General features: G+C 41.0%; 1 protein-coding gene across 2 annotated transcripts in view; it reads right to left on the reverse strand.

The window, feature by feature from the left end:
* SATB2 (SATB homeobox 2) overlaps positions 1-18,431 on the reverse strand; it is a 190,181-nt gene that overhangs the window by 34,631 nt on the left and 137,119 nt on the right. For both annotated transcript variants that reach the window (XM_065880456.1, XM_065880455.1), the window contains 2 exons: positions 17,629-17,784; positions 733-930 (listed from right to left, as the gene is read on the reverse strand). In XM_065880456.1, the coding sequence (XP_065736528.1) occupies positions 733-930; positions 17,629-17,784 (354 nt within the window). The remainder of the gene's footprint in view (positions 1-732; positions 931-17,628; positions 17,785-18,431) is intronic.

Raw genomic sequence — 18,431 nt, forward strand, 5'->3', positions numbered from 1 at the left:
CTCCCGAAAGTAATTGACTTTAGACTACAGCAAGCGTCAGTAGTTAAGATCAATGACTCTCAGAAATAAATATTATTTCTCTCAGTGAGAGCAAAAATCTAAGCAAACGAAACATGCAACCCAAATGAAGGTAGATTTCTAAAGGACAGGAAACCAAACACAGCAGGAACTCATCTAAAAAATACTAAGATCTGTCACAATTTCTCTCAAAGGTTCAACTGAGTTCAGTGGTATTCCCTAGCTCATGTGGAAATTTCTTTTCCTCAGCCTAATGAAATATTCCTTGAGGAATTTTGGATCAATTCATTGGCTACTTCAGAGTTTTTTCTTTAGAAAATGAACTGATGGAAACAATGAACTATGGCTTCCAATTGGGAGATTTAATTCTCCGTGAGTTCTCTGGCTTCACAATCCCACAAGTAAAATGCTCTCAGGAAAGCAGCTGCCTTTGGATTAGACTTCTCAGTCATTTGTGTGTGTGTGTGTGTGTGTGTGAGAGAGAGAGAGAGAGAGAGAGAGAGCATGTGTACACATGCGCGCGCGCACACACACACACACACACACACACACACACACACACACTGTGCCCACTGTGAAAACAGGGCCCTCTGTTTTTGGGGACATGGCATGAGACACCTTCCGAGGGGAGGTGATGTGGTGTGCCCCTATGACCCTTCACGGCTACTGGCACCAACAGCTTTGCTCTGGTTTGTGGGAGAAGGGGACGCCCACCTGCACTGGCTCAGGGGGAAGCTGGACCACGTGCTGCATGCGCTCGCTGTGATGGTGCCTTGATTCCTCCTCATAAATCACATCCCTCTCGTGTTGGGGAAGGTTCAGGAAGCGACGGATGGTACAGAGGTTCTCCCAGAGGGTGCGGTTTTCTGGGCTGGGGTTCTCCTTCCAGCGGAGCAGTTCACACAGCCAGCCCTAGAAACAGAGAAGGTCACTTGAATTAACCTGAAGAGTGCAGAGCAGCAGAGGCGGGTTTGAGCGCAGTCAAGTACCATACCGGTTTATCATATTTTTACATCAAACTTGTTCCCACCAAACTGGGAAAATAGTGATACAGCCTGACAACTCTGCAAACCAACCAATGACCACGCATATAGTTACACCAATACCTGAGAATCTTTGGTCTTTATTAATTATCTTATCACCCTTCCTATTGAATATATTCTCAATTAATTTACAGTTCCTTTGTAAAAGATACTCGAGGAAGATTGTAGCTATCCAATTCTCAGCAAGAGTAATTCACGTTGGTCAGCAACAGTTTTTAAAAATTACCCGATTGGACAGTACTCCATTCCAAGAAAAAAGTGAAGATGAACAAACATGTATTGCAAAATGGCAAATTCTAAAGAAGAAAAAATACCTAAGTATAAATAGGGAGGAAATGGCCTCACAGTTATCAATAACTCCTCCATAACAACCTTAGCTAGAATGAAAAACTGTACCCCTGCTCAATCTCTGAATGCCATGGGCTCCAGGCCCTTTTAACCATCGCCTTCCTGCCTCAGCCACACCTGCAGGAAGGTAGGCAGTCGGACGGGTCACACCTGCAAATGTCTGCCTCCCAACTCTGGCATCCGGATGTTCTCTTGCAACTGCACAAGAAAGAAAATGTAATGCAAATAATGATGGATTATATGAAAATAATACAGAGGATGCTGTCAACATCGCTCACTGGCTCATGTCAAAATATTTTACCCAGTAGCTTTCTAACCCATAATTTCCAAGCTACGTTGCTAATTTTAAAAACAAGAACTGTCCCACATCACGCCTCCTGCAAGAGTAAGAATTTTTCTAAAAAGGTGCATAAGTAAACACCAACGACTTTGTAAAAAATAAATCCCGAACCTCAACAAATTCTGTATCATAACTTGTAAGCCAATGAAAGTTCCTGACACGTATTATAAAAACCCCTTATAATATCATAAGCTGTTGTTTGTCTAACTCTCCACTGTGTCTTCTGCCTTTACCCAAAAAAAGGCAAGATTTGATTATCTCCGCTGCATCAGCCAAGACAGCAACACCAGCTGTTCTCATTGTGCAGCCTCTTCCTCGCGGCCTCCATGTTAATAACCTGATCATTCCATTTTCTCCTTCAACTGCCGGCTGCAGCACCGCAAAGAGACAAAAACCCAGGCCCATCTGCAGCAGCTGTAGGCACTGAACTGTGAAGCCACTGGGGATTTATAAACTAATCTGTAACACAACACTGCCTTGTTTTTACAAGTGAGAGGCCACATTTGTGCAGACCTGATCTTTTCTTGCAATAAACTGGGAGCTGGGGAGAGTTAGAGGGTTAGGAAGAATGAAAACAAGATATCTAATCATTTGCTTGGAAATGTTTTCCCAAGTATTTTCATAGATTTCTTTTTTTCCAACTCAATTGAGAGACAGGTAATGGTTGATTTTCAAGGTGCAACATATATGAAAATTGAAGACGATTCAATTTTTATCCCCATCAGGAAATAAATTGTATTTTTAAAAAAATCTCCTAGTCCCAAAGTGTTTCCTCAAGGGTTTCTTTGTACAAAGCAAAGAATTCTTGAAATGGAAAACAAACCATCTGTGGAAAAAGTAAGCTCCATTTCTCTGTCTTTTCACAGATCTGAATAAGTCTCCAACTGAAGTCTTTCAAATGTTTCAAACAGGTATGTTTAACATCTCCCAGGGGAGGCTACAGCATGGAGACCAATTGTTTAACAGAAAATAAAAACAAAAACCTGCATCTGTTAAAAGATGAAGTTCTGAGATACCCAGACCTTAAGGAGGACAGCACCTGCTGTTCCGCATGAGGAGTGAATTGCATTGTGGGAAGCCACAGCTTGAAATGAGACAGGTGACAGCTGAGTGGTATCTCCACTTATGATACTCGGAATGTCTCGCACAACATTCATTGCCGCATTTGATTTATATGCGCTGTTATAATCTGCACTCATTACAACCACTTAGAACAAACTACAGACCTCGTTATGGACTGTGTGCTGTCTGCCATCAGTCTTTAAGAAGTGTAGTGCTCAATTTGCCCACTGACATGCAAGGTCCTGACCTTGAAGCTATTAGGGAGCGGATTAGACACAAGTGTGATCATGTGTGCAGACATAAGCAAACCAAATTAATTTCTGGCACAGGGAGGTAGGCGACAAGACCCTGTTCTTAGGGCACCAGAGAACTTCCTCAAATCCCTGATGGAGCTGAGCTAATAGCATGTTTAAGGGAACCCAGTTTTGAAGACGAAGCACATTCATGGTATTTAGAGGGTTATTAATCTAGTTTCCCCACAAAGTGTTTGCTTGGCTGATCAGATTAAGGGATGGAGCCTTCAACAGCGCACCCTCACCACAGCAGGCCCCAAGAAATCTGTGATACTTCACAGCCTTGGACATATTGCACCATGTGTACCCAGCTGCTTCAATAATTAGCTTATGAATGTATCAGCTGGTTCTGTGATTTTTATAAATAATAACTAACCTACTGAGCAGAAACATTGTCAAGAGCCTTACGGTGGCACAAAACTGCAAGGTGCCCCTAAGTCTAACTTGCTCTTCTACTAAATGCCGATATTCCCTGCTGGTGGAGCTCCTCTGATGCCATCTATAAATATTTATTCTGCATCGGAAACGGCAGTGTATTTTTGTCAGTTTTCTTCATGGCGGCCATGATTCGCTTTCCCCTCACTCTGACTCACTTGCTCACTCCACAAATCTGTACGCTTATCTCCCGGAAATCTATTCTTCCACCTCACTTCCCATCTCACCCTCCATCTTTTTATTCACATGATCCTTCCATCAGCCCACTTGGGAGGCTTATCTCTGTTTTCTCAATAGTGTCTCTTATTAGCTTGTTTGGTGGCTTAATGAATGTGCCAGAAAGTGCCACGCTATTGCCTGAACACACACATATGTAACTGAGTGAACCCATCACAGAAGAGATAAAGAGTCCCCACACTGGGATTTTTTTCATTTATATAATTTTTGCATGCCATCCAAGAAAGTTTTGCAGTATCAGGCAAAAAAAAAAAAAAAAAGTGTAAATGTCAAATAAAACAGTGACAGATGACAGTATTCTCTATTGAATAGCACTGTTTCTGTCGTGCATGTTCAATGGGAACTCATGAATTATTAATAAACAAATCTCCTTTTTCTGTTAAAATCTCAAGTAGGTTTTTTTGTTGTTGCTCCCTATGTGTTATGTGGAGCATTCCAGGAGAATTATTTTCATTTCGGAGATGCTGATACAGAAGTTCATCTGATTCCAGCCTTGGCCAGCCTTGTGAGTGGGCACCAGGAGCTGTGGTATATATACCTAGCTGTGATTTCTCTTTTAGTCTGGTTGTAAGCTTTGACCAAAGGTTGGCTGAATATTCATAGAGTCAGTTTCGCATTTTTAGTATGGGAAAACTGAGGCTAAGTAAGTTACATGTGCCAGAGCACAGCTAGGAAGCACAGAATATTCAATTTGGAGACCAAACTGCTAAGTTCCTGCTCTGACATTAAATTATTGGGTGACCTTTGGATAAGTGGTTACCCTCTTGGATCTTCTGGAAGCTTAACTATAAAAGAAGGGGTTTACAAAAGATGATCTCTCAGTTCCCTTCCAGGTCCACATTCCATGATCTATTACCTTGTTATTTGTCAGAAACAACAGATAATGATTAGCCATCAGGGTCAAAGTACAAAGAATAAAACCACCTTAGTCAAGTGATCAAGGTCAACATCACCAGTGATGACATATTCACAACCATGAACTCTGTGATATGACTCACTGCAAAGGACACAACACAGTATCTGAGGTCTTGCCCCAAATGCATAACCTCAGTCCAATCACGACAAACCCTAACTGAGAGATTTTCAACAAAATAACCAATCGGCACTCTTTAAAAGTGGCAAGATCATTTAAAAAAAAAAAAAAGGAAAGACTGAAGAATGGTCACAGACTGCAGAAAACTAAGGATAAATAACTAAACACAGTATGGTTCCTGATTGAGATCCTGGCACAAAAAATGGACATTAGTGGAAATACTATTAATATTTAGTATAATGTTAATTAAAAATATTAGTGAAATTAGAATAAAGTTTTCAGTTCAGTTAATGTATTAAAACAATGCTAACTTCCTGGTTTTGAGCATTGCACTATGGTGATGTAGCTGTTACAGTAGGGGAAGCTAGGTGAGAAATATATGGAAACTGTACTATTTTCCAAAATCTGTGAGTCTAAAATGTGTTCAAAATAAAAAGTTTAAAAAAATACAGAGAATACCTGGAACTTACACAGGAAAATGTACATGGAACCTAAGTATAATGACGCTAGGGAATTTATGATTAAAACACCTTTACCTTCAAAATCTGAACCCAGAGAAAGAATGTAAGTTCAAAGCTACATCCCTGTGATCAATGGATAAAGAGTTCCCAAGCATTCAGGGCATAAGCAAATAATACCTATTAACATCTCATTTTAGTCATCTCATCAGCCTCTTAAACAACTATATTTCCCTCAGTAGAAAAAACAACTCTGACCACCTCTGCCCAACTATGCAGGTGAGGTGACACACCAGTCAAGATATATTTTGTTTACAATCCACATGTTCCTACAAAGTTGTACATCAATCTAAATTTACAAAGCAAATAATGTTGTAAATGTATTAGGAATCCTTACTACTTGAAGAAAGGTATCATTATTTCTTTTTGAAAGATGAGTAATAACCCCATAGTTTATCTTTTAGTAAACTGATAGTTTTATTGAGGATTTACTTAAATGAGACACCTCTAGTTCACAATTCAAGAGCATTAGAAGAGGCAACAATAAGAACCACAATTTGCTCCTGTTTTTCCTTCATGGTCTCATCTCCCCTCAATTTCCCCATGGACCTTGTCCTCTGGCCACTGTGAATTACTCACAGTCCCTGAATAGGCTTGGTATATTCCCATCTTCATGCTTTTGCTTATGTTACTCCCTTTCCTGGAAAATCTCACTCAACCCTCTACCCCTGCTATGAGAAGTTGTACTTCAAAGTTCAGCTGACATGGTCTCACCTGATCTCTTGTAAGAACTGCTTACTCACTCCTGCATAATTTGAAAGCATGTTGCTTATACCTTTTCACAATTTGATGATTATTTTGTTACTGCTGGGCATGCCTGCACCCCTATCAGAACAGTCAGCTTCTTAATGGGGATGGAGGGAAATTGTTGGTTTCTTACCCACTTTAGGGTATAGTTTCTTGCACATAACAGATGTTCAATAAATGCTCAATAGATTGAATTGAAATTATTAGAGTGCATAGAAATTAGCCCAGACGAATGTTTCATGGCCTCAAATTAAAAGAGTTAGTGTTGGGGGAGAGCACTAGTTTTCAAAAGCAACCATGACAACATTCTGAGGGCTCTTTTTCCCCCATCTCTAATGCAAGAATAAGATAAAGAAAAGAGGGTGATCCAATTTACCACAGTATATAAATGCAAACAGTGACAGAGGTCTCTCAGAACATTAGTTTATAAGCTTGTACTGATCACCCATCTACTGTGGGCCATGCTTTTTACTTAAAAGGTTAGTTGAGATCACCAAAGGGTAAGTAGGTAATTCTGACCATGAAGTTCAGGGAATATGTGATCACAGAGAACAGGACTCATAAGGTGGGCCTTGAAAGATAAAGATGAATTTCACCAGGTGGGGAGAGGAAGTGATTGGAATCACATTCCAAGCAGAGATAACATTATCAGCAAATGCAGGGGCTTATACAATTATCACATTCAAGGAATCAGAAACAACTTTGTGTGGCTAAAGCACAGTCTAGAAATGGAGGTGGGGGTCAGGTCATAAAGAATACCATGCAAAGAAATTTCATGTTAGTCCTATGGGCCATGGGAGTCATTGAAGGCTCTTAAACTGACATGACAAAGAATTCTTTTCTTTCTTCTTTCCTTTCCCTTCCTACTTTCCTTCCTTCCTTCTTTTTTAACAAGAAGTTCTTGGAGAAAGGACTATGATAAAGTCAAGAACACCACTTACCCTAGCCTAGATATCTTTTTTTTTCATAGTGAAATCATGTTGCTGGGTATCAATGAAGGCCCACAGTGGCCTGCTAGTGGTAAATTACATACTTGGTAAGCTTCATCTTCCAGAAGGTTTCATTCTTAAAAAAATGACATATTCATAAGTACCAAACTATATCAATCATTTAAAAAAATCTATTCTCATCATTTTAACCATTTTCGTGTATGTGTGTGTGCATGTGTATGTTGTTGTTGTTCAAATGAGAATTTGTAAAGCTCTCTCACATTGAAAATGAATGAGGAAGGACAATATCTAGTACACTTATAAAAATATTGAAAGGTTTAAAAACTCAAGTAGATAATAAATGAGTGACATATTCTCCAAACTACATACCAAATGCTGAGACTATTCAAATGAACAAGGAGGTCTTTCAGAAAACAATAATACAGCCCAGGGTCTGAATCTGGAGCCCATCAGATATGGGTTTGAATCCCAGCTCCAAGCCTTAGGTTTAAGTGATGGGGGAGGGGAAGGAGATGGAAAGAGTGGGGTTCCTGTCCGTGGTACTGAAATTTCATTGTGTACTAAGTTACTTGTTTTCCTACCCCAGGACACAGGTAATAACTCCAACATGTCCCTGTTCCCATATTTTTTCCTTTAAAAACAAAATTAAGTTCTGTGTTAGTGACAAATCTCCTAGTTTTTATAATATTTCAAAACGAATACAAACCAGGACTTGCTAAGAAACAAATGCAAGTTCACAGTCTGCTCTGATCTCCAAAAAGAGATGTAGTAAATACGTTTGTTCCTGTTAAGTAAGGTTGTACTGGCCTTGAAGGGAAGGCCTTGTCACAGTCATTACTGTGCCCCCTGATGTACCTATCACAGAGCTGACGAGTGAACTCAATCTACAAATAGTAAGAATCCCCTTCCCCCTTTGCCCATCTAGGAACCCCAATGAATGAATAAGTCGGCAAATGAACAGTTCTTCAGGTGAATGACACAAGGCTTCTTGCAACAGAAATGTAAAAGGCCATTTACTCACCCACATCTTCAATACAGAAAATGTCAGCATATGTAACCGAAAGGGAATGTTTTCTGAGCGACTCAAAAGAAAATTCATATTATTAACTACAGGCAGTTCACTTTCTAAACGGAAGCACATAAAGTCCCCAAACAAACTTTTGTAACTGTGGAAGAGTTTCTCTTCAGCTGGTTGAGACTCTTCTGAAGTGTGAAATGAGCCAGATAATATTCAGCTCTTGTTTCTTAGTCACCGAATTCTCCTTTCATGAATCCAATAAGTGTCTATTAAAATAAATAAACCCCCTAATGATTCAAGATAACCTAATCAAGAAAACTGAAATGGATAAAAGGCTAAACTGCAAGGGAGACTTGTCAAGGGCTTCAATGAATCCCTGACAAGGAGGTCATCTAAACCTGAAAAAAGATTTGTGCTGAGCATTTGGCTACAGTTCAAGGTTAATTATTTTATACCTTGAATGTAATAAGTAAAAATGATCTGCTTCTCTTTTTATTTCTCAAAATTGTACACTAAGTTCTAAACTGTATTTTCATGGGGACTAATTTTCAGCTGTCGCTGAGCATGTGTCTCCTATTTCTATGGATGTGTTTGCAAAGAGTGAATCTGTAATTGAGAGTAATGAAAATTTTATTCTGAACAACTCCTTAACCTCTGTTATAAAGGGCCCAAGTCAAGAGGGGATTTCATAAAATCTTGTTGCCTTCCTTACCGTAGAAATACAGGGTATACATAGCTATACAACAGGACAGAGATTTAGTATGACTTTATATAAGTATGTACACACATACATATACACATAGATGGGAACATGTACCTGAAAAAAAACATCCTTATCTGTCAAAAAGAATGAATCTGGAGTCTTCTCCACTTAAATACTAGAAAGATATTAACAGCAAAATGTACTAGACTAAAATATCAAGGAGAAAACAACCGAAACATTTCTAGTCCCTGACTTCAGGTCCAAATTCCAGCATACCTATGATACAAAACTACATATTATGGGGGCTTCCCTGGTGGTGCAGTGGTTAGGAGTCTCCCTGCTGATGCAGGGGACACGGGTTCGTGCCCCGGTCCGGGAAGATCCCACATGCCGTGGAGTGGCTGGGCCCGTGAGCCATGGCCGCTGAGCCTGCGCGTCCGGAGCCTGTGCTCCGCAACGGGAGAGGCCACAACAGTGAGAGGCCCGCGTACTGCAAAAAGAAAAAAAAAAAACTACATATTATGCACACTGCCTCAAAAACCCATAAGTGCAGGGGGGAAAAAAAGCAGACACAGCAGAAAACCAGGCATAAGACTTGTTTGAAAGATCAGGGCTGGGACTAGTGTGAGGCAAGCAAGTGACTAACATGCAAAATTTAAGGAATGTGACTCTGAAAGTGTGTCTCCTTGAATTTTGCACCCGAGACCTAGCAAGCCTACATGCCCAACCCTAGTCTTGGCCCTGTGAAAGCAAGATGATCTTTTTTCTTTTTTCGGTACGCGGGCCTCTCACTGTTGTGGCCTCTCCCGCTGTGGAGCACAGGCTCCGGACGCACAGGCTCAGCGGCCATGGCTCACGGGCCCAGCCGCTCCGCGGCATGTGGGATCTTCCCGGACTGGGGCACGAACCCGTGTCCCCTGCATCGGCAGGCGGACTCTCAACCACTGCACCACCAGGGAAGCCCAAGATGATCTTTTTTTGTTTTGGCTGTGTTGGGTCTTTGTTGCTGCACGCGGGCTTTCTCTAGTTGCGGCGAACCGGGGCTACTCTTGGTTGCGGTGCGCAGGCTTCTCATTGCAGTGGCTTCTCTTTTGCGGGGCACGGGCCCTAGGCGCGCAGGCTTCAGTAGTTTCAGCACGCAGCCTCAGTAGTTGTGGCTCACGGGCTCTAGAGCACAAGCCCAATAGTTGTGGCACACGGGCTTAGCTGCTCTGCGGCATGTGGGATCTTCCGGGACCGGGATCAAACCCACGTCCCCTGAATTGGCAGGCGGATTCTTAACCACTGCGCCACCAGGGAAGTCCCAAGCAGGATGATTAAACGGTCTCTACAGCAAAACAGGAGGAACCACTCACAGGCACCAACATTCTCCAACTGTAAGAACCATGGTTTAGCTCAATGTCATCTTTGAAAAAGGGCTGCAGAGTTCAGAAAGATGGCTTTTAATATGTCAACCTGATTTGCTTCAAAGTCAAATGCAAGTTCCTAAAGGTGCCATGTCAAAATAATGCAACTCAGGGTTTCTGCAGTACATAAAAATGTGCTTAAAACCGGTACAGAAACTTTAGCAATGGATAAAGGTATATGACATTTTATGAACTGCATACAAACTGTAATTAACCCTCATTGATATCTAATTATGGGTTCCCATAAACGCTAGTTTTAGGGCATGAAACGTTAACATAATTAATTGCAGAAGTGGTAATAAGAACCCAATTCCTCATTAGAAGACTGATGTAAAAACTGAGATCTTGTGGGAATTTCTGTTGATCACTTCTCAAAAGAATCTAATCCTTTGAATTATGCTGAGAGATAAAGGAAAAAAGTGAAGGGTTCAAACTTGATGCCTGGGCATCACTGTATTGACTGCCCACTTAGTTTGGCATTTGAGAATATTGAGAAGCCTAATTTCTTCACTACTTGGTATAACAGTTTTTTAAAAATGGTAACTGTAGCATTTCCCTGGTGGTGCAGTGGTTGAGAGTCCACCTGCTGATGCAGGGGACACGGGTTCGTGCCCCGGTCTGGGAAGATCCCACATGCCGCAGAGCGGCTGGGCCCGTGAGCCATGGCCGCTGAGCCTGCGTGTCCAGAGCCTGTGCTCCGCAACAGGAGAGGCCACAAGAGTGAGAGGCCCGTGTGCCACAGAAAAAAAAGGTAACTGTAGTGTGAATATATTAATTTTTTTTCATTTGAATTTGGTGGACAGACCTGACATTGTAGCATACATGCCCCAGTTGACAAGAGTAGAAACTGCTTTTTGAAAGGTTGTCAAAATGTGCTCCAAAGAAACCTGCCCAGCAGCAAGGGGCAGCTACTCAGTCAAGGCCACATGCCTCATTTCAGTCTGCCTTACATACTGAAGACAAGACGACAAAAGCAAAAGCATTGCGAGCGAGACTTAGACCACCAGCTCATCACCAATGGCATCATACGGCCAGTTTTTCCTGTCACTTTTTATACCAGAGATTGGGGTAGTCAAACATTTACTTCCAATAGCCCGAGCTATCCCAGCCCCAATAAAGCCATCTCCATAAAGAGAGCTTAATAAATAAGGTAACTGTCAAACCACATTTTGTGCAAAGTGGCAAAACCGATCCTTGGGCAATAGTTTCTAAAGGCTAAGAAACAAAATAATGAAACTGAAGATATTTTATAATTCATAAATTTACTCTCCCACATGAAAAGTTGACCTTAAGAAAATTATAGTTTTAACTTGTCTTATTACAGTGTGATCCCAACTAGGATATAAACACGCATGTGCAAACCCACGCTTTACACATTAGAAGACTCTAAAAGGTTAATGGCAACTACCTCTGGATTGTGGAATTATGGGTGATTCATGTTTTTGCCTTTACACTTTTCTTCATTTTCTACATTTTTAAAAATGAAGCTGGGGCATGCAGGTGACAGTTCGGGGGTGCGCGGTCTCTTCCTGTCACTTGCCGCCCCACAAATGGCAGGTGGCACTCAGCGTGATGGGCCTCTGCAGTGCTTGCATGGGCCCACAGGCCCCAGAGGGGAGGTGGGCCCCGGGAGGAGCGCAGTAGGGTGGCGTGCGGCTCCATCCCCAGATGCCGCTGCACGTGCAGGGGAGCCAGACCAGACCATTAGCTTGGGACCTGCCTGCGGAAGCCCTAGCTTCACTTTCAGGGGCACAACTCATGGGAGAGGGAGACGCGGGAGGTTCCAGTTGTTCAGGGTTTTGTTTTGTTTCGTTTTTGTTTATTGTAAATGTTTTATATTTGCCGAAACTGTAGTCAGCTGAGTCATTTAAAATGTCTTAGGTGAGGGTATAGGGGCTGGGACCCTTGGGCATTGCTGGCAAGGAGGTCAATTGGAATGTAAACACCATCATTTTTAGTATGGAAGGATTAGAAACAATTTACATATCCACCAAAGGAAGAGAGTCAAATAAATCATGGTGCATCCCATTCCATTGAATACTATACAGCAGCTTAAAAGAAGAAGGGGCTCTGTGTGCTGATGTGGCAAGATCTTTGAGATTTATAAGAAAAAAATCAAGCAGAGTCACATGTAAAGTATGCTAGTCATTTGTGCATAGGGACAAAAAAAGTATATACATTTGTGTTTCCAAAGATAGAGGAGAAATGTTAGCAGTGGCTGCCTCTAAGGATGGCTAAGGGGGTGAGGGATGGAGGAAAACTATTCACTGTATACGCTTCTGTTTCTTTTTGAAGCTTGTACAATGAACATATGCTACCTATTCAAAATAAATAACATTAAAGAAGAAAAGAAATGCCTTTGAGAATTAAAAATAAAAAATACAAAATAAAACGAGGATGTTTTACTTAAGTAATCATAAAATAGAAGCTATTTCTTTAAAAAGGAAATATGTACAACTAACTTGTGCCTGGGATATTTTTAAGAAGAGACACAAAAGCAAAGATTAATATAGTAACCCATGATTGAAGGAAAAAATATGTTAGCACATATACTGAATGTGATATAAACTCCAATAGCAAAGAGTGATAAAAGGAAGGAAACAAACCAAATAATATACCAATTATTTTTCTTTATGTACAGCTGTCTGTCTTTATTTTTGCTTATAAAAGGATCTGCCATGAAGACCTGTATATATTTTGTTCTAGTTTATTTATTTATCTATTTAACATCTTCACTGGAGTGTCACTGCTTTACAACAGTGTGTTAGTTTCTGCTTTATAACAAAATGAATCAGCTATACACATACATATATCCCCAAATCTCCTCCCTCTTGCGTCTCCCTCCCACCCTCCCTATCCCACCCCTCTAGGTGGTCACAAAGCACTGAGCTGATCTCCCTGTGCTATGTGGCTGCTTCCCACTAGCTAGCTATTTTACATTTGGTAGTGTATATATGTCCATGCCACTCTCTCACTTCATCCCAGCTTCCCCTTCCCCCTCCCCGTGTCCTGAAGTCCATTCTCTATGTCTGAAACACCTGTATATTTTAAATCATTTAGCCTGTTAAGCAAAGTAGATCATCTGTAAGGAGATATTTTACAATAAAGATGAATGTCCGTAAAATCTGAGTTTGTAATCTACATCTAAAGCTTAAGAAGCCTTCTATTTGGGATTATAACTTGTTAAGTCAGTAGGTGAGAACACAGAATTTTTTTTTTTTTTTTTGGTGAGACAGTGATAAGGAATAAAGGCCAGTCAGTAAACAAAATCTATTTAATCCTAACGTACGTAAAGCACAGAACACATTGAAATCCAGTCACCATGAAGAACACAGCTTCTATGGAGGAAATGATTTCAGAATTGTATACTGAAGGCCAGAAACTCCTTCTCCCCAGATGCAGTGGGGTCACAATTGTGCCTCCCTCCCTCTTCTGTAGTAGAAGTGAGGACCCCCCCCATTACTGGTCCCAGTGGTAGCTCCTGCAACCTGTGGGCCTGGGAAGGTGTGCGCGGCAGGGAGCAGAACTGGAGGATTGGCAGGGGTCTTTAAATCTTGGTGGAGATGAGGGCATCTCCAACGTCATCTCATCAGAGACCCCTCTGGGTCCATTTATTCCCAGATCACTCCCTTTCTTTTATCCCAGAAGACTCTGGGGTTGGCCCTTTCATTACCACCAACTGAGCTTTACAACCAGGTTGTCTATTTCTCCTTTTTGCAATGTCTCAGATTCTCTCTACCTTCCTAATATAGAAAGTAAGACCCCACACCCGCCAAAGAAAAAAAAAAAGGAAGAAAGAAAAGAAAAGAAAAAAGAAAGCAAACCCAGGGCCCTTCTAACATTTTTGTTCGTTTTATTTTTTTAATGGGGGCAAGGTAGAACAGGGATTAAAATAAGCCCCTTCCCATTCCTCTACCTACTCTGTCTTCACCCAAACCTAGTAGGAAAAGACAGTCATATATGTAGAGTTGGGTCTTTGGGTATACAAATAACAAAGGAAGTTTCACTCTCTTTCCAAAAGAAAACCAGCCTCGGGTGATCCTCAGCATTCCATGAGCTGAATACTGTGAACTATATAAAAAAGAGAAGAGGGCAGGAGAGAAACCGTGAATTAATGTCTGGGGAAGGGGGCAACTGATGGCCGACCTTGGAGGACTGCAGTGAGGGTGCCCACGGTCACTGTGTTTGCTCCCTACTGGATTTCCACTGCCCAGATCACATTTGATAAGCTGCAGTTGGGGAGGAAAGGGGAAAGTAACCCTACAGAATTTGAGTAAGAGGGACAGGGAGATTACAAGAAGCTATCAAGGGACAAGGAGTTCCCATAGCCACTTAAATTGCATGCTGGGGCACTCATTCCCTGGAGGCCCTTTGTATGTAAGGGCCATACTGAAGGGGTGCAGAAAATGCCATATGCCTTTGCACTATGGCTCCTACTGAGGACTCCCACTCCTAGTTCACAGAGATCAACCATGGACCATGGTACATCCTATCCCATGAAGACCAATAATCTGAACATTCTGCAGAAAGAAAAGGAAAACAGTCTTCAGAACACACACACACACAACACCTAAAATTGATCCTAAATTGAAAATGAAGCAAAAGTAAAAGGTGAAATGTGCATAAGCATGCTTTTCCCTCTTATTTTTACCCCTGCTTTACTTTTTTGACTTCTCTCCTATGAAGAAAGGGGCAAGGGTCAGATAGGAGGCACTCAATGGAATCAGATGATGGACTGGCCTGGCCATGACAAAGGAGCTGAAGCCCAATTAAAGGAACAGGTGGTCTACGACCCTACAAACGTGCCCTGATGTAACCCACCCACTAAGATAACACACACTTTCCAGTAATACTATTTTCCCCAACAGGACCACAGGCAAAACTGCAAACGTTTGTCACTCTTTCAATTCCTTTTCTGAACCCCTCCTCCAACTGTGCCTGTTCCCTAAACACTTACAGCCCTCAAGGACCATCTTGGCCCACCACCCTTAATCTCTAAAAATGTCCTCCCTTTTTCCTACTCTTCATTCAAAGCGTGCCTAACACACAGGCAGTGTTAGGTATTATTCTTAATATGGTGACAGTAATTCACACCATGCAGTGAATGAGATTTTATGAGGGTTTCCTTTCTATTTTAAAAGACATTTAAAATGGAAGGGGAGGGGTTACTATATATGTTTGAACTGGGCCTCCCAGGCTCCAAACCCACTAGAGTTCACAAGAGTTCCTGTTAAAGGTTCTCCTAATTTCACCTCCAAGAGAATGGAGTGCCCTTGCTCTTTGTCTGCCTTCTCAGCCACTCCATACACATACACACACACACACACACACACACACACCTTATGGATACACACCAAATACATGTGCAAAGTATCACATCAATTGATTTCACTAAGTATGCTTTTTATCAAGCAAATGCTGTAGTGCTTACAAAGTAGAGTGAATAACTTATGTTAAATTGCCTTTGAAACTGTCAGTTAAGTTCATTTTGCTTGGCAATGCCATTTTTAAAAAACTTAATGCCTGATTTGCAAATCTAGTCAGCTACTTACAAATAAAGTTCCCTATTCATAAATGAGAATGAAATCATTGTCCCAAAGGAAGAAAGAAAAACAAAGCATCTTATCCCCATTTAGGCTCAATCTCATCCCTTAGCATATTAATTCCTAGTACTATGTTTTCCTCCAGATTCGGCAAAAACAGGGCTACTGAGTTCTTCAGGAGGCAACAAAAATTTGGAGAGCTAAGTTTGTCCAACTGGCAAGCACACTTTTCAATCAGCCACCTGAATTACTTGGGGAGGCTGGAGGCATCACCATTTCCAGAAGCAATAGTGCCAAGTCAACAGGAAGATTACAAGCATTCTGAGTCAAGTTCTCAGACTGTGGCCTTCAGATTTTCTTGAAAGCTGCTTATAAAAGGAGGACTGAGTGAAGCTTTGATATTTACGTCAAGTCACAACTAAGGGGCAGGTTTGCAGAATCCATTGTGTAGCTTTATACTTACTGCACATTTACCACATATGTCCTTTATTACACAGTGGAAAACCATTAAATGCACAGTAGTTTTGCCAAGTGGCATTATGCATTTAACAGCTTTATTCGTTTAACAGCTCCAACTCTCATTATATTTTGCCATGTGGTACACGGGATTTTATGCATTTAACAGTTTAAGAAAGCTCTATGGTATTTTCTTTTCATGTATTTCATACTATGGTTGGACATTATATCTTAGCAAACTGTATTTCAATGACTTCATTGTGAGAGAAAGAATAATCTGGAAGAATTACTACATCGAAATTGAAATGGGAAACCAATATTTCAATCCTCTTCGAAATTGCTGGATATTCTACTGCTCTCCCTTTATCAACATCTGAAAAATAACTTAAGTCAGGTTACTGCAAAACCACAGGAAAAAAAGGCTATTCCCAAAACCATATAACTAGTATAAATATAGCATCTGACTATCATTTTAAAAACTTAATTTTCATTAAAAACCACCTTGCTTAATACAATATTCAGTAACTTCCTTCCTTTATAGCACACAACAGAAGATTTGTTAGGGAGATGGTGGACCATTTTACCATTTACATATGTAGGGACGAAAACATTTGTCATGCAAGGCCACAGAGGAAATCAAGCTCAGAATCAAAGGACTCTCAAAATTAAGCTTTAACTAACTTTTGTTTCCTCTACCCTGCATTTGGGTAATTGTTCAACCCAGGAATAAATAAGTAGGTGCCTCAACCTAACCCATTCTAGGATAGGGCGGTAGTTGTCCCTTTAAATGAATTGAAACAGAGTAGATCCCATCAACTGTTTCTGCTTTCAGAAATAAAAAACCTAAGCATCTGTCTACCCTTTTCCCTGGAGCATTCCATTCCCCACAATCCCAGCACTCTGAAAAATTGTACTGGATAAGCGTCTATGTTTTTCTGTTAAAGATTTTAGCACTCACTCTGCACTCCCCAATGTGTGTTTTCTCCTGGAAAAACAACTGTATTCTATACATAAAAGAAACACCTGACATTGCAAGGTGTCTCTGGGGCTGAGGAAAAGCAGTTATTATAACAAAGTCATCCATTTCCCCGGTGGGAATAAGAGAGGTGATGAGACCTGGCTAAAACTTGGTCTCAGGAAGATGCTGTTTTGAACACACTAAGTTTTGCTCAAATACCAAAAAGAAAGAAAGAAAGGATACATAGCAATATTCAGAATTAGGAGGGAAATCATTCAAGGCTGATTCCTTTTGGAAAAAAAATAAAAGAAAAAAAAACTGGGTTTTGACTCAGTCTTCATTTTGAACTCTGATGGGAACAAAAGCAAACCATAGAGCAAAATGCAGAACACGGCAGGTTCTCTAGGGATTATTATTATTGTTGTTATTATTATTATAGGAACAGATGTATTTTTATTGGTGGGAGGAGGAGAACGGTCTAATTCCAGCCCTCACTTTTGCTCTTTTAAAAACCACTCACCTGACTTTTATTTGCAGCCACTTTGGCAAACAGGGCTTGAGACACCTTGGCCCTTTTCATCTCCTGTTGGATCTCGTCATAAATGGCAGCTGTGATGTTGACGTTGGCGCCGTCCACCTTAATGGGGAGGTCTGTTGTCGGTGTCGAGGTTTTGGCCTACCAAGAGACCATGAAAATAATAATTTAAAAAGTGCTGCATTCAGCCCAGCCATCTGTGCAGAAATTATCAAAGGATTTCAGTCAGCTGATGCCAAACTGCATTAGCTACAGAGGGACACTTCCTGTCCATTATTCTAATCAGGTTAATTGTGATTGGAAATAATTGCAGTGCATTCCTATAGGACATGCAGAGTCCTGTCAACCTTGTTCTTTCCCTCACAGTAGCTGAGACAGTTCACAGGTACGATGGCTACTCTGGGCACCAAACTCAAGCGATCACCTACCCGCAACAGGAGCATGCAGAACACACACACAGTTACCTTTTTCTTTCTGAAAATAGTACACCTTGGAGGAAGAGCCAATTCTTCCAGAAAAAATGAGTAAATGGGTAGAGGTCTCTAAATAATAAATTATTACTCAATTTAATGCACTCCCCTGAGTCTCTCATTCTTTATTAAAGCTTTACGTATGTCATCCGAGTATGTATGGCTTCCCACCATTATCATCATTATGCTACCCAGACAGTCACCTAATTTCACCTAGGAAATCAGTGGAAATGAAACAAAATTTCATTTCATAAAACGAGGCTTCAGAATGCCTTTGAAGTGCCGTCTTCATTTTCTTAAACTCATATTGTGGTTTTA

The sequence above is a fragment of the Phocoena phocoena genome, chromosome 7 (assembly GCF_963924675.1).
Source record: "Phocoena phocoena chromosome 7, mPhoPho1.1, whole genome shotgun sequence".
Classification (NCBI taxonomy): domain Eukaryota; kingdom Metazoa; phylum Chordata; class Mammalia; order Artiodactyla; family Phocoenidae; genus Phocoena; species Phocoena phocoena.